The 16391-nt window shown below is 42.9% G+C and overlaps 1 protein-coding gene across 8 annotated transcripts in view; it reads right to left on the bottom strand.

Moving 5' to 3' along the window:
• Positions 1–248: 248 nt before the first annotated feature.
• USP7 (ubiquitin specific peptidase 7) overlaps positions 249–16391 on the bottom strand; it is a 90244-nt gene continuing 74101 nt past the window's right edge. For 7 of the 8 annotated variants that reach the window (XM_081840240.1, XM_081840241.1, XM_081840244.1 and 4 more), the window contains 13 exons: positions 15866–15958; positions 15576–15643; positions 14787–14887; positions 13212–13365; positions 12406–12473; positions 10180–10288; positions 10012–10089; positions 9314–9414; positions 8300–8399; positions 7191–7310; positions 4183–4254; positions 2365–2455; positions 249–1837 (listed from right to left, as the gene is read on the bottom strand). In XM_081840240.1, the coding sequence (XP_081696366.1) occupies positions 1731–1837; positions 2365–2455; positions 4183–4254; positions 7191–7310; positions 8300–8399; positions 9314–9414; positions 10012–10089; positions 10180–10288; positions 12406–12473; positions 13212–13365; positions 14787–14887; positions 15576–15643; positions 15866–15958 (1262 nt within the window). In that variant the 3' untranslated portion in view covers positions 249–1730. Of the gene's footprint in view, positions 1838–2364; positions 2456–4182; positions 4255–4588; positions 4618–7147; positions 7311–8299; positions 8400–9313; positions 9415–10011; positions 10090–10179; positions 10289–12405; positions 12474–13211; positions 13366–14786; positions 14888–15575; positions 15644–15865; positions 15959–16391 lie in introns of those variants that run through there. The other variant, XM_081840243.1, reaches the window with a different exon arrangement.

The raw sequence follows: 16391 nt of genomic DNA, 5'->3' as shown, positions 1-16391 counted from the left end.
GTATGAACCCAGATACAGCAATGCCTCTGGAGCAGTGCCTTTCATTTTGAGGATTAGATAACTGATGCTGCTCAAAGTTCAAATATGATGAATGGATGACACTTACCCTTATCCCTAAATTAAGGCCAGATTTCAAATGTGGATAACTGGCAAAATAAAAACAGAAGATTCTGTCTAAACAAAATCTTCAGAAAACTTGCAAGGAGAGTGGAAATCTTCTTCAACGTCCAGGCCATCACTCACTGAAGTAAAATTTTATAGAAAATTTTTATTCAACATACAACATTTTTTTCCAGCAAAAAAAGAAAAAAAAGGCAATATACAGGAAGAATTGTTGCACACCGCAGCTACAGAAACAAAATAAAATATTGGCAGAAGGGAATGGAGGAGGGGGGAAGAAGAGAAAGAATGAGAAATAATGTTGGGCGGGGGAGTGTAAATTGCTGCTTCTATATTTTTACCGCACTCAAAAACTTAGGAGAGACACATGGGGCTGCTTGTAGCTCCAAACTAAAATGGAAAAGCAGTCTGGGGACTGAAATAAAACTACACACAATGAATATTGACATCTGTGAAATTCACTTGCAGACTCACCCTGACCCCCAGCCGCCCCCCCAAAGGAACCCCAAATGTTAAATTGTACATGTTCCTCTGTTAAATATACAATTTGTTTTCTTCCCCCTCCCAAGCCCCACCCCCGCATTTTTTACAAAGTCAACAGCTTACTAAATGCTAGTGAACATGCCCTCAGTGCTAAAAGGCTATTTTGTTTTGTCTTCCTATGTCTTCCCAGATTAACTAAATTAATTATAAAACAGATGCCTTTTCCTTCTTCAAATTCTCTGGGAAGTTGGTACTATGCTTGTAAATCTCACTGCAACCAAGGGATTTTACTCTCAAACCGTTTCTAAAGGGATACAAATACACTGCACCTCCTTCGGGGGGGTTCCCCAACTTCTTCCTTGGCAAAAGGTGATGTGAGAAAAACAAATTTGACTCAAAATCCATTTATTTATAATAATAATAATAATATTATAATAATAAAAAGAGAAATTCTAGGCTGATTGAAGAGACAAAATCTCCCCCCCCCCGAATAAGTGCCAACAGTGTACACAATGAAGTAGAGATTGCTATTTATTGATGATGTGAGTTTCTCTTTGCATTTACAAATGCACAAAAATGTCATTTAAAGTATATAACTGAAGGAAATAAATTGGGCGTGAGCCTAACCATAGCGCCAACTAGCTGCAGTGATGGCAGGTACCACGCATTTGGGAAGTGGGGGAGGAAGGAGGGGAGGGCAAGGGAGGGGGAGGTCAGCCAGAAAAGGCTGTCCAGTTAACGTACTACAGACAATATTTCGCCAATGTCAACTGCTCTAACTCAACCCTTTCCTTCTTATGCTGACAATCTCGCTTTGTTTACATTTCCCATAAAAACTCTCATTGGCACCCAAGCTTTTATAAAACACCTTCATTTTTTGCTCAAAAAGAAAAAAAAGAAAGAAAGGGCAGTCAATAATAGATACAGAGAAGCCAAACTGAACAGCCTCAAAATAAAATTAATAAATCAGCAGCAAATCCTCTTGCTGGAGACTTCCGATCGAGTGCACGTGTACCAAAAGTCCTACAGTTGTTAAAAAGGTGCGCACACACACACACACGCACACACACGCACGCACACACACACATTGTTGCCCCTTTTGCCTCGAACAAACTGGAGAGGGTAAGTCAGTTATGGATTTTAATAGCTTTTTCAAGGTACGTGTAGCGACTTCTCTTTGGGGCTTTGTTGAAATGGTCAAGCCCTAGCCATGGCCTGGGATGAGACATGTTGCCTGGAAGGGAAGAAGAAGAACAAAGAAGAAAGAAGCGAGAAAGAGGGAGAGGGAGAGACAGAATGAACACACTTTCAGATTGTTTTGTACAAAATTTAGAATGTCAAGAACTGAATGTCAGTGACGTGGTTCTGTCAGTGCAAAAGGACTTCCCCTTCCTGTCCTCTCTCCCTTAGTGTGTCCTGCCTCATTCAGCTCTGTCAGCAACGGGGGAACCCCCAGAATACATTTAGGGGGCCCATGGGAAGAAGAGAGAGAGAGGAAGTTCTGTTGCACAGCCAAGTCCTAGCACTAATGGAACAACTTCATTGGATGCTGCACTGAGTGAAGTTGTCACTCTAACACAGGCTTCTATGACAAAACTTATGCAAATATACGGAGTTGGTGGGCTGTGTTCACCTTGGAGGGCAAGACATTGAGTGGGTGAGAGAATAAACGCCACCCATGGAAGTCTGCCCCATTGATCTTCAAGGAGCCAAAAAAACACAAACCCCTCCTAGAAGCAAAGTAAATAAATGGACACTCACCAGGTTGGGGCTCAAAATCTTTCAAGTTCACTTCATATTCATCTTCATTTAGATACTGGTGTCGACCCATCATTACAATGGCAAACTTAAACTTCAGAAAGAAAGAATAAATAAACAAACAAACAAACAAACAAACAAATAAATAATGTCAGAGCTCAAATGTTAATTTCTCAAGGAGTATTGTTAAGAAAATTAATTTCGTAGACTTCAAAGCCTCCCTGTCTTGTGCTTGCATTTCCTTGGCTCTCATCTCTCAACCCAGTCTCCCTTGGAAGGTGGTAGACTCTCTTTCATTGGAGGTTTTTAAGCAGAGGTTGGTGGCCCTCCGTCATGGATGCTTTAGCAGAGATTCCTGCATTGCAGGGGGTTGGACTAGAATCCAACACTTGAGTCCCTTCGAAATCTGTGATTCTAACCAACAGCATGGAAACAGGCCAAAGCTAGTGTTCCCATTTAGTTGTTTACTATCAGCACCCCCCCCACACACACACCGTAGACAAGTGCCAATTCCCAAGGTGGGCAACCTGGCGATCTCCACTAGCCATGCTGGCAGCTGGGGCTGACAGCAGCTGGAATCCAACAACATCTGGAGGGCACAGGCTGTGCTGGGCTTCTTGCCTTTCCCATTGCCAGGACAGTAAGATTTGATCTCCTATTACATTACAAGCAGGATCCCACTATTCTAGCACCAGTGGAGATGGCCCCCTGGCATAGTGCTGGTGTTGCCCCTCCTTGTGCCACCATGACTGAAGTGGCTGTCAACTGACTCACCCTTTACCATACCTCACAATGCCACTGCGTTTCCTAGGGGAGCCCAGTGGCTGCTTGGATTGAGGCATTCACTATCTTTAATGTCCCGTAATACAATGCCATGGAGCGCCCCCAGCAGAATTATGGGGAATTAAGATAGAGGTGATACAGGCCTGATGGGAAGCGTTTGATGGGGTTAATTTCAGAGGGAGCTTGTTCAGTGGTTCTCACCATCTGTGCAGGGAATGGCAGGGGGTGGGGAGGCCGGGCTCTACCAGCTGTCGATATATGCAAGATATTATAATAATCATGATGATGATGATGATACTACAGTCGTACCTTGGAAGTCGAATGGAATCGTTCCAGAAGTCCGTTTAACTTCCAAAGTGTTTGGAAACCAAACTCTGCTTCTGATTGGCTGCAGGACGCTCCTGCAGCCAATCGGAAGCCCCGTTGGATGTTCGGCTTCCAAAAATAGTTTGCAAACCAGAACACTCACTTCCGGGTTTGCGGCGTTCGGGAGCCAAAATGTTCAAGAACTAAGCTGTTCGAAAACCAAGGTACGTCTGTAGTAGTAATAATACAGTGGTACCTCGGGTTAAGTACTTAATTCGTTCTGGAGGTCTGCTCTTAACCTGAAACTGTTCTTAACCTGAAGCACCACTTTAGCTAATGGGGCCTCCCGCTGCTGCCGTGCCACCACTGCACGATTTCTGTTCTCATCCTGAAGCAAAGTTCTTAACCCAAGGTACTATTTCTGGCTTCCAGCACAATATAAAAACATAATAAAACGTCAAACATTAACAACTTCCACACAGGTGGTTCTGATGCACAGATGCTGATGCCAGACCGGGCAGGACTTCCTAAAATCCCACCCTCAAATCGCAGAGCATCAAAATATGCAGAGAGCAACTTCCTGTGTGGGGGCGCAGGGGGCAGAGGAGCACTTGCAGAATTACAAGAGACATTCATGTTGGCAGGGCTAACTCCAGGGTAAAAGACGCAGGTCCCTTCAGAAGCTATGCTATGCTGAGCAACATCTTCCTGAGCGATCTTCTGAGGCAATACCTTTTCAAATTCCTTCTCCTGGATGTCCAGCACTGTCTGAATCCTCTTCATCACCTCTCGAAAGTGTTCACCCTAGGCAGAAAAGTACAACACCAGCCGTGCAAAAAAATTAATGCCAACCAAAGTTCTGAAACCTATGTGGCTAAAGATGCCACTGAACATGTACTAAAAGGCACTTAGCCAAACTTGGGTATCAGCGAACCTCTAAACACAAACAAAAGGAACTAAATGACCAATTTATGTAAGGCCACCCAAATCACAGCTGAATAAAATATGCATACAAGAAACAATGACTGCAGGTGACTATTGCTACTCCTGGATAATCCAGGATTTAATGCAACAAACTTTCCCTTCTAGCAACACCAGTCTTCTCGAATGTGGTGCCCTGCAGCAAACCAGGATGGCACAACATTGGTGAAGGCTACCATAAACCACCTGTGTTGGACTTCCGGGTTAGCGCCTCAGGCAATGGCGGAATTCCTCTGATCGGGAGGAATTTACTCCGTGGAAACAGGGTCTGGCCGCCACGGCGAAGGCAGAGACCCACTGAAAATCACAGGCGGGAGAAGCCTGTGAACCTGGGATTCGGCTGGCACCTTTTGCGCCTCCCCTACTCGCGGGGAGACCCGGTTTTGGGGATCCGGAGCGACGTGGGGTGAGCGGCGCGGTGCTTCGAATTGATTGCTTCTTTCACGCAGTGAAGCCGCATTGCTGTTGCCGGAGAGCGCTGACTTTTTCCTGTGGACAATTCGATTTTAAACAACTACCCGTGAGTAGAACGGAAAATTGGATCTATAAATGTCTTAATTTGGCACCGAAACGGGAAGGTTTCAAACAGGAAACAGGAAACGGGAAGGTTTCAAACAGGAAACTTTTGTAAACAGATTGAAGCAAAGACACTACAAGCTAAGGTCTTGGAAAGTCTTCCGCAAAGGATTAAACTTCCATCGATTAAAACTATTAAACCCCCCTTGGAAGCAGGAGAAGAGGGGAGAAATTTTGGATCGCGCAAGCCTGCAGGAGAGAGTGATGAAAATTAAATCACCACCGCTCTGAACCTGGAAAGGGGCTACCAGTAAGATTGACGTTTTGAAGTTCATTGGCTGTGAATAGAACGTATCTTGACAGTTAGCTAAATAAGAGAAATATATTGTTTCCATTGTCCTCTTCTGCGTTTAAAAAGGAGGAAAAGTAACTGAAAATTGAAACTATATTTACTGTTTGAACTGTGCTTAAAAGGATTGACACAAATAGAAACTGTTTCCCTCTAGAGGGAGCCTTTGAAACTGTTATAAGAGCTGAGCTGGGGGAATCAGCTGCAAGATAAGAGACTGTGAGAATCAGGGATTGACCTTGGACTATTTGAGAATGTCGACAGAAGAAGCTTTAGTGATTGCATTATGCAAGATAAGTCACTCGTTGGAACAACTCCACAAGAAGAAAGATGTTATGACTACTAAAATTGATAACTTGGGACAAAAAGTGACTAACTTGGGACAAAAAGTGAACATCAATACAGAAATTATTCAGGATCTGATACAGGAATCTACTTTGACAGGGCAAATTGTCAAGAAGGTGAAGGAGAAAGTTGCTGTTGTTGAACCTAAAGTAATACAAGTGGGAGCCCCAGCCTTACAGAGGCAAATTGAGGTCTATAAGTTGAGGCCTTTTATGATTGAATTTAGAAAAAGTCAGATTTTGAGGATCGGAGCCCTGCCTGGACTGGAGAAGGAAAGTTGGATAGATCCCTTCATGCAGGGATTTACTGACTTTTGGGATTTGGACTTGGGGCGTGAGGAGATTGGAGCTGTGGGGCCTTTAGAGTTGGAGGAATTTTGAAACATGTCCTGAAATACCTTATGGATTTTAGATTTAACCATGGAGATTTGGTTGACCTGCCGAGAAGGAATAAAAGCATTGCTAGGTTGGAGCTTCCCCGAGATCTGCTCTTCAGTATCAAAGGAAGGAAAATAAGAACAAGATCAGTAGAAGACAAAGTAAAGTGCATGTATAAATATGAAGAAGACCTGCAGAAGGGACTTGGAAAAGAGTTAAGAGCCTCGGACAGAAGATCACCAGGTTGATGGACTATATGGAATTGACGAATGACTGGCAGTATCCGAGACCAGGGAGAAGAGATGGTGGAAGAAGATTGGAAAAAGTTTAAAGTTTATTTTTAGAAATAGAAATATTGTAAAATTACTGAGTGTTAGAAAAATGTTAGAATGAAATCTTACGGCTTTAGTAGAAATGTTATAAGGAGTTAACATAAATAAGCATTATAGTATTAATGGAAAATAAGGGTAAGAATACAGTGGTGCCCCGCAAGACGAATGCCTCGCAAGACGAAAAACCCGCTAGATGAAAGGGTTTTCCGTTTTGGAGGCGCTTCGCAAAACGAATTTCCCTATGGGCTTGCTTCGCAAGACGAAATGTCTCGCGAGTTTTCCCGACTTTTCCCCCTCCCCCCCCTTTTTCTAAGCCGCTAAGCCGCTTATCCGCTAAGCCGCTAAAAGCCGCTAATAGCGCTAATCCGCTAAGCTGTCAATGGGCTTGTTTCGCAAGATGAAAAAACCGCTAGACGAAGAGAATCGCGGAACGGATTCTTTTCGTCTTGCGAGGCACCACTGTAAGTTAAGATATTTATATGATAGAAAATAGAGAAAGATGGAAAGGAATTGCTGAAACAATTAATAGAAGTGGAATACAAAAAGGGAGGTGAGAGGAGGTCGATAAAACAAGGGTATGAATGATAGAGTACTGAAATGGTATGATGTATGTTTTTAAATTGTTTTTGTTTTGTTTTGTTTAGGTCAATGTGTCAATGTTGTGTTTTGTATTGTTTATATATTGTATTGTACTGTTTTTTCCCTTTTTGTTTTTTTTCTTTTTGTCTTTTTTCTTCTCTTTCTTTTTTGTAAGTTTTAAAAGTAATAAATATATTTATTTTTTAAAAAAAAACCACCTGTGTTGAAATAGTACATAGTTAAGAGAAACAGGACTCTCACCTGGTGTATCCTTAGCAAGAAAGGAGTGCCAAACGTCCCAAAAACCTCTTTCTGGAAATGAGCCACTGTGATGAGCATCTCATTCTCCTTATCTAGATCTACCTGGTCCAGGGGGATTTCCTGCATTCAAAGACAGCAGCACACATTGCGCATCAGGCAGATGTACCACCAGAAACAAAAGAAGACACAGGCAGAAACACCAGCAATGGAAACAGAGTTTTTTAAAAAATGAAACTCATGAAATAATGAAAGCCACAGCAGCAGCACAACTTCTTCAATATTCTCTGCGTGTCTAGAAATGAATTGGGCCCTGATAAGATTTCCTGGTTCCTCTTCATTGGCTGGGAAGAAGTAAGCCCCACCCACCCACCTGCAACTTAGTTAGGGAAGGTTGCTGCAAATGCTAATGAGGTGGAATGGCCACCATCCATTGTTGTTATTTTATGTATTTGTTTTTTTATTTAGAAAGATTTATAAATTGCTTAACCAAACGTGGTGTTAACATAATGAAATTGGGCACAAAATACAGCTAAAATAAAAAAATAAATAAAACACACGCAGAGAGAGAGAGAGAGAGAGAGAGAGAGAATAGAGCAGAAACTTAAAAATGGATATAGTTACCGTATTTTTTGCCCTATAGGGCGCACCTAGTTTTTTTTTGGGGGGGGGAATAAAGAAAAAAAATTATTTCCCCCCCAGGTGTGGGGCTGGGGTGGGGGAAGCCTGAGCTTCCCCCGACCCCAGCCCCCAGAACAGGCTGCTGTCCGCAAGCCTTGGGAGCCTGGCGGGAACTCCCGCGGGCTCTCAAGGCTTGCGGATAGCTTCCTGAAGCCTGGAGAGCGAGAGGGGTCGGTGCGCACTGACCCATCTCGCTCTCCAGGCTTCAGCGAAAGCCTGCATTCACCCCATAGGACACACACACATTTCCCCTTCATTTTTGGAGGGGAAAAAGTGCGTCCTATAGGGCAAAAAATACGGTAACTAAACTAAACTAACCTAGAATCCTGCTCTAGACACATTATGTCTGCCAATGGCCTCAAATAACTAAAACTTGGAGCTGTTAACTATGACAGTTCAAATATTCACATTTCACACACCACCACACTGACCTCTATTCGAAACGTTCGACTTGTTGCTGGTGATAAACACTCTAACAATTCATCTTCCTGATGGACACCAATTATTTTGTAACTTACAATTTCTAGCAGCCTTAACAAAGGAAGAGAAACAGATTAAGTAAAAACACTAAGTATTAGGGTTAATGGTCTATATAAACCAACGGTGTCACGGGACAAATTTCCTTTTGCACTGGCTGGGCTTGTGCAAAAGCAGCTCCCAGCAGATGGTACCCAATGTCTTAAGTGGAGTAGATATCAAGTTCTGCTGAGCTATTTGGCCCTCCAGATGTTGCTAAACATCATCTCCCATCATTCCCTGCCAGCTTCGGTCTCAAGACCGATGGGAGTTGTAGACCAACAACATATGGAGGACCAAAAGTTTCCCACTTCTTTAGGGAGTTTTGGTTAATGTCTGATGCTGCAGATACTTTATTTGACATTTGGAATATTATTAGGTGAACTGTGGAAGAATTCATTCAAGAATATGGGAAAACCTTCCAGGTTTACAACAAAATAAAGATTCTGTTTCGTAAAGATGTTTAGGTACACCAGTGCTTTTTTCTAAAAAAAAATGTTTAGGAGTAGTCTCATTTCCCTACTCATATTGAAATAATGTCCCTCAATGAGGCCAAACTTAGATTCACAAAATGTTTAGGGGTATGCGTACCCCTGCATCCCCCCCCCGAAAAAAACACTGGGGTACACACATAAGCCTTACTTACGTGTACAGCAGTCGCAAAGGGAAAAGGGATTATGGCTGGCCTTCTCACCCAGCCCATACATTGCAACCCTGTGCTGTTCCTGCCCTCCCCTCGTCCAAAGAACTCCCTATATGCACAAGCAGGGAACTGGTGTCCAGGGCAGGACTAGTGCAGCAATTTGTTTGGAGCAGGCTGAGAAGTGTAGCTTCTTTATGGAACTACCTTCATGAGAGTGACATGCAATAAGGGCTACCCACACAGCCCTCTCAAGAAGTGATATGAAAGTAAATGAACAAACACTTGCCTTAATTTCCCTGAACCTCTCTCAGCAAGTTCTACAGCTTTTTTACATTCATCTAATAAGTCCCGTACACACCCATGCTTGTCTGGATATAGTGTTATTTCCTAAACAAACATTAAAGGGGGGGGGAGAGAAGGGAATCGGTCAAGAAATAAAATGCTATGGGAAACACGAGGAAATGAAGCATAGAATATAAAAAGTTCTTGTTACTACAGGCAAGGGCCGAGACCTGCCCAGGGACTCCCCTGAACCAAAATGAATGAGCACATCTGTTTCCATGACTTTCAACATGGGGCTTGCAAGATAGGCAACTTCCCTCCAAAACACGTACAGCTTGTCTATTAATTACACCCTTTATGTGACACATAATTGGACAAATTGGAACCCTGTTGTGCAATTACTCAGGTAGAAGTTCACATAGGGAAACCACAATTTTACGGCACTGAGTAATGACATGAAAGACCAATACTTTAGACAGAAAAAACTCATTCTCAGTTTTGGAAATATCAAGGCATCGTATTTTTGCATTATGAGAAAAGGGGATGTCAGAATTTGAATTTTGTAACTAACCAATATTTTGCAATCACTGCCTCAGTTAAACAATTGTGGGGCAAATTTTAATCTGCGAATGCATTTAAACTAATCATCCTACTTCTTTGATTGCAGGCTAGGTTCGATATTTTCAAGGAAAAACAACTTACCTCTTCTCTAAACTGGCTGTTTAACCATATGCACTTAAAACTTCTCCTGTTTTCAAAGTCTGTGATTTTCATTTTAAGCTAGGGAGGAGAGAGGGGAAAAAGAAATGTTGTCATTATGCAGATGAACCAAAGAATCTTCCTCAATATATGGACAAGAAAGTCTCCTACCTGCTGATAGTAAAGTTTCTTGGGCTGTCTAGGCTTGAAGAACTGCAGGAGATCTCTTAAAGTTCCATCATAATTATGTCTAAGAGGGTTACCTGGGCCATCTCTATAACTGAACAAGAAAACCAGGAGAGAAGATTTTTGAAACACAAAGTTAGTTCAGTGCTCACAATCTGTACAGTTGGGCGACACAACTGAGAAAACCCCTACCCTACCCCAGTCACTATCCACTAAACTTTAGATAGCCATAAGGCCCAGAAGAGGGCTTCCAATGAGAAACGAAGGGCTTAGGCAGGCTCATATTCATCTGCAGAGAATTTCTTGGACCATCATTAAGATTGACATATTACTGTCAGTGCTGCTACTATAACTTTTACCATATTGACTATAAAACTTGAGGAAGAGTCAAAAGCTGCATCACTGTTTTGTGTTTTAATTGATGCAATTAAGATACTGTGCTTTGTCCCAAGCTTTTAGTCTGTGCAAGGTTCTCTCTCATTATGTTCTTTCTATATATATGACAAAACTGGGAGATTTGGGGGAGAGGGCACAGAACCAGGTTACTCTGGGGCAGTGTTTCCCACTTTTGCAGACACTTGGAGGGTGTGCAAAAGGCGCACAGGGATTTCTGTATATATGGGAGAATTTTAAGAAGCAAGTGGTCCTCACTGACCTAGTGCAAAATGATCTTGTCATCTGGAGGAGCCCTGGCTCCTTTACCTGGGAGTAAGGCCCACTGAACTCAGTGCAGCTTTCTTTTGAGTAAAAAGGGACCCCTGACCATTAGGTCCAGTCGTGACCGACTCTGGGGTTGCGGCGCTCATCTCACTCTATAGACCAAGGGAGCCGGCGTACAGCTTCCGGGTCATGTGGCCAGCATGACTAAGCCACTTCTGGCGAACCAGAGCAGCGCACGGAAACGCTGTTTGCCTTCCTGCAGCAGCGGTGCCTATTTATCTACTTGCACTTTGACGTGCTTTCGAACTGCTAGGTTGGCAGGAGCAGGGACCAAGCAACGGGAGCTCACCCCATCGCAGGGATTCGAACCACAATCTTCTGATCAGCAAGTCCTAGGCTCTGTGGTTTAACCCACAGCGCCACCTACGTCCCTTTCTTCTGAGTAGGCACTTAGTTATTTACTAGATGCAAGTCAGCAGTACCAGACGACGCTGCTTGGCTAGGCGCTGGGGTGGATTTCACCCCGTGCCTTGCAGAGCCAAGCAGGCCCTGCACCCCTCGGCAGCATCCAAAGGCCCTGATCTGCTAGGCACTGGGGTGGATTGAACCCCGCGCCTTGTAGAGTCACGCCCAGGCTGCCAACTAGCACAGCACTGGCGGCAGCTACAAGCAGTGGTCAAAAACTGGAGCTTCAGCGATTGCCCTCTTACACTGGAAACAAACCAGGACAGCTCCAAGAAAATGCATGTGGCAAAAAGAAGCGCTAGACTGCCCTCTAGTGGGTTGCCCCCTTACCTGCTTGTGATTGGCCAAGCAGATAGCCAGCCAATCAGGATTTTTTTAATTTAAAAAATGATCCCCCCCTTTCTTCTCACTTCCCTCTGTGGCCCCCCATTTACGTAACTTTCACCTGTGCCCCCCTTTGAATATCCTGGGGGGCCCCAGTTGGGAAACACTGCTCTAAGGAATGGGGCAGAAGCAGTTATGCAGATGTTACCTTTTTGACTCTATTTATCCTGAGGTAGTTATTTTTAGCCTGCTTTTCAATCCCATTGGATTCCCTGCCACAAGTTCCCTGTGCCTAGACTTAAGACCTCTCCAGTTCTCTCAGACCCAGCACTGACAATGCTTAGGACCTGGGTTCTCATGTGTACATGTTTGTAACCAGCAGGCACATCTACCACAGGAACTATAACTTAGATTTAGGGCATTAGTAACTTACCCCAAATACTACAGTTATACCTCAGGTTGAAGTAACTTCAAGTTAAGTATTTTCAGGTTGCGCTCCGCGGTGACCCGGAAGTAACGGAGCACGTTATTTCCGGGTTTCGCCGCTCACGCATGCACAGACGCTAAAAAACGACATTATGCGCATTCGTGGAAGCGGTGAAACGCGACCTGCGCATGCGCAGACGTGTGTTACATTTACTTCAGGATGTGAACGGGGCTCCGGAACGGATCCCGTTCGTATCCAGAGGTACCACTGTACTGTGCTAAAACTGCATAAAAGGCACTACAGCTGAAATATTAATTCAGATGATTGCTTCTTACCCTTGGGACTTGAAAAACTGTAGTAGCATAGGGTCTGTATTCAGCCTTTGGGCGACTGTCTTTGCAACCTAGGAAAATAAATGTTTTAAAAAATCAGAATAGAAAGAAGCCCAGTATTTGGTACAGGTAAGACAGTGAATTTGAGATTGCACTGGGAACAGTCCACAATGTTTAGGTTTTCTCACTTTTGTCTGAAAGATACTTGCTGCTAATGAGCATTGGAGCCCTTTTAGTACATGACGGGGCTCATGGTTTGCTTTACTTTTAAGTAAGAACAAAGTTACTGTACACATGCAGGAGAGAACAAAGTGGAAGAGGTGATTATAACATGTCAAGTTGGAGAAGGGTGGTGCACTGTCAGAATACCCCACCAGGTACACTGAGCTAAATGAAGCAATGGTCTGGCCTGGTTTAAGGCAAGTTTCATATGTCTCATTCCAGAAATATTTTATGTGACTACCACAGTCTGGAATAAAGGGGCATTATTTTCAAAGACGTTCACCAATCTGATGGTTTTGCACCTAATTTCATTGATGGAAATGTAAGGGAGTATATTTAATGCAGGAAACCCGCAACTTACGCACATTTCACTTATGCACATTCAGCTTTATGCACTCGGCAAAAAAAAAAGGTGTGTGTGTGTGTGTGTATGGCAGAAAAGAGGCAGAAAGGAGACAGGCGTCCAGGAAAAAAGGCTTTGGCAATCCCACCCACTAGGGAACCCAATGTTTTTTGACTATACACTGTTTTAGCTTCAGGCAAGTTCCCCAAAGATAACCCCTGTGTAAGTTGAGGGCTTACTGTACCTGAAAATAATTCATTCTGTTGGATAATGTGACAACAAAACCGGGATCATTGGGGATGGTCTTGTCACAGAAGATGACATCAACTCGGTGGTAAAGGTCTCTGAAGTACTCTTTTGCTGTTGGTAGCTCACTGCTATCGTTTTCAGGGTCATCCCTGTTAACAGAAAAGATTGCAGCTGGTTTAACTACACAAAGGTTGTTTAAAAGCTCAGATGACGCAGGAAGTCTTTAAAACCTTGAAGCTTTTTGCGCGGCCTTCAGAAATAATCCAAAGCAGCTGCATAGATCTGTGCTGCATAAAGGGAGTTTCTAAACAAAGCACAGACAGGTCTAGATCAGTGGTTCCCAGACTTTTTGGGCCATTCCTCAGCCCTGCCTGGGGTTCCATAAACTCATCCCCAGTGTACCTTACCCTATAAAAAAGCATTATTCAGAATAGCTGTTTGCACAACCCACTAAGGAAGATAATAACACAATAGAATTCAAACCCATAACAATGAATTGCACATTTATTAAAAATCCAGTTTGAAACTATTTAGTTTAATTAATCCAACAAAATTTATGAACTTGATCCAGAGATGATATTGCATGAAAAGCATTTTTACACAGTCTTACTAATGAAAACATAAGTGTGAAGAAAATTAGCTTAAAATATTTATATACTGTATAACCTCTTACCAAATATGCACAAACCTCCACCTACTGTAACTAATTTATAGGAAAATCAATAGCTATTGCCAATAATTGGCCATCTTGTGACTTGTGACAACTCAGAATAATAAATGCAAACAAACAAACAAACATGACCAAAGGAAATCATTTTGAAAGTGATTAAGAGCAGCAAGTTTAAACATGAAGCAAGGAAGCTGTTTGCTCTAGGCTCTAGACTGGTCCATCATAAATAATCAATCCACACACTTGGAGGGGCCCAACTTTAACACCCCCTGCTGCCCCCCATGACTCTTAGAGCCCCCCTCAGGTAATCCCACCGCCTGCCTGGGGAAAGACCTGCCCACTTTGGAAACCACTGATCTATATGAACATACACGAGCCTATTCCTTTAGGAAACAGGGGGTTGACACAGTGCTCCCTCCAAATCAACCATTTATGGTGAAAATTACATCATCTATGTGGCAAATGAAAACAGAGTCTTTGTAGGTTCAAACCAGCATTGGGAACCTTATGTCAAGGATTGCATTCCACAAACCAGGGTGAGTGAGGCCAGAATCAGAAGTGGGTAGTACTGGAGCTGATGATGAGGCACATATTTTCCTTTTTTGCTACCTGTTTCTCTCCCCACTTTATTCTCTTCCATCTTTCTTCCAGCTGTCCCCAAACCCGCCAAAGCCACACTCCCCTGCCCTAAACACAACAATAATCAAATCTGCCTGGGAGATTTCTCCACTTTAGCCTAACTAGGACAGGTGGGTGCAGGGACAAGGAGGGGTTGGTAGTTCCTGACCACTGGTTCAAGCTATCAAGCAGACTTCTATACTGATTCTATGGGGGGGGGGGGGAGAAGCACTGCAAAGCTTGTGTGGTGAATGATTGTAGTAAGCCTCAGTGATAACCTACTTTTGAAACACAATGATGTCACCATCCATGAGTTCATCAAGAGCTTTGTCAAGGGAAACATCGTAGTCCTGAATTCTCTCCGTTAAATTCGGCTTAACTTCCTGAGGCAAAAAGGAAAGAGATATCACAAGACAGTTATCATCAAGGAGGAACAAATTTCCTTCCAATCCAAACTTAATGTTGTGTTGTTTCCATTCATACAAACACAGTGCACTGTGACAGCCGCCACAAGGGGAGGTGTCAATAGTACACACACCAAACATTCCAAAGACAAAGTGCAGACAATGACATCTCAGCTTCGTAAGCCAAAACATGAAGCATCATTCTGATTACACACAGCCCTTTTACACAAGAGAAGAAGAAAACCAGGAAGGTTCATTAATTTCAATGGGTCTACTCTGAGCAGTAGGCGGGATTCACCTAATGATGTTTATAATAGAGCAACACTGGACTCCACAAAGTATTTTTAAGCTGGGTGAAATTTATTATTCAAATGGTTTATTTTAAGGGGGGGGGGTATAATCACATTATTGACACCAGAGAACAATTTTGTAAAGTCTGAAACTGTGCAGTTTTTGTTAGATGTGAGCTTTTCATTTTAAAGAAAGTAATTTTACAGAAATTCAATTTTTCAAGAAATTCCTTAGTTCAGGTTGCATTGTGTCTATCCTGCAATCATGGAATTTTGAGACTCCTTTGTTGTGATGATACGCAGTATTTCAGCAAAAGTTTCTAAACGAACAACCATAACATTGTGACCTAGCTTAAGGAACAGTAAGTGATCCAAACCTCATAGAGGATAAGATTAGATTCTTGGGGAAATCCTGCTCTTTCACACATAACCGGCAGCAAGTCACCTTTAAGGAAAAGAAAAGAAAGAGTATTTACCATTTACTACTCCAAATTTGGGAGGGGGCAGACATCTCTTACAACATCCTGCTTTTAAACATTCCATCTTCAAGTTTATAACACAACAAAGATAAAATGATGAAGCTACTCAACCAGCTGAGTTCAGGTAGGCTGTAGCACTAACATATGTAGTTTCACAGCATTTTTCAACTATAACCTTGCGGACTTACGTATTTTGCAGGATATAGGTGTGTAGATATGTCCACAATAATTCAAACTCCGTGTCTTTGGATCATACATCTTCAGGAACAGCATTACATCATCTACAAATTGAGAAACAAAAGTTTGTAGCAGAAGAAAGCCTCCGTTTGAGGACAAGTTACTTTTGTGCAGGTTAAGGAACACTTTCTTTAAATTAAGAAGAGGGGAAATGGTATGGATACTTCGTTATCCAATGAAGTAGTTCCATTAGCACAGGGGTGGACAACCTCTAGCCCAAGGGCCAAATATGGTCCTTCAGGCCCCACCCCTCACTGGTCTTGCTTTTCAGCCAAAATGGTTTGCCCAGTTGGAATGAGTCCTTAAACTCTGATAATACCATTTTTCTCTGAATGGACGATAGAGAGGGGTGTGTACCTGCAGAAATGAACCTACTGTACACAAAGGTAAAATTTACATTCACTCTTCCACCCAGTTGCACCAGGCCCATTGGCAGACCAATTCTGCGTTACAAAGACGTCTGCAAGTATGACATGA

The sequence above is a fragment of the Podarcis erhardii genome (assembly GCF_964252035.2).
Source record: "Podarcis erhardii genome assembly, chromosome: 14".
NCBI classification, from domain to species: domain Eukaryota; kingdom Metazoa; phylum Chordata; class Lepidosauria; order Squamata; family Lacertidae; genus Podarcis; species Podarcis erhardii.
Note: the sequence above shows the minus strand (reverse complement) of the source record. Positions and strands in the feature narration are given on the sequence as shown.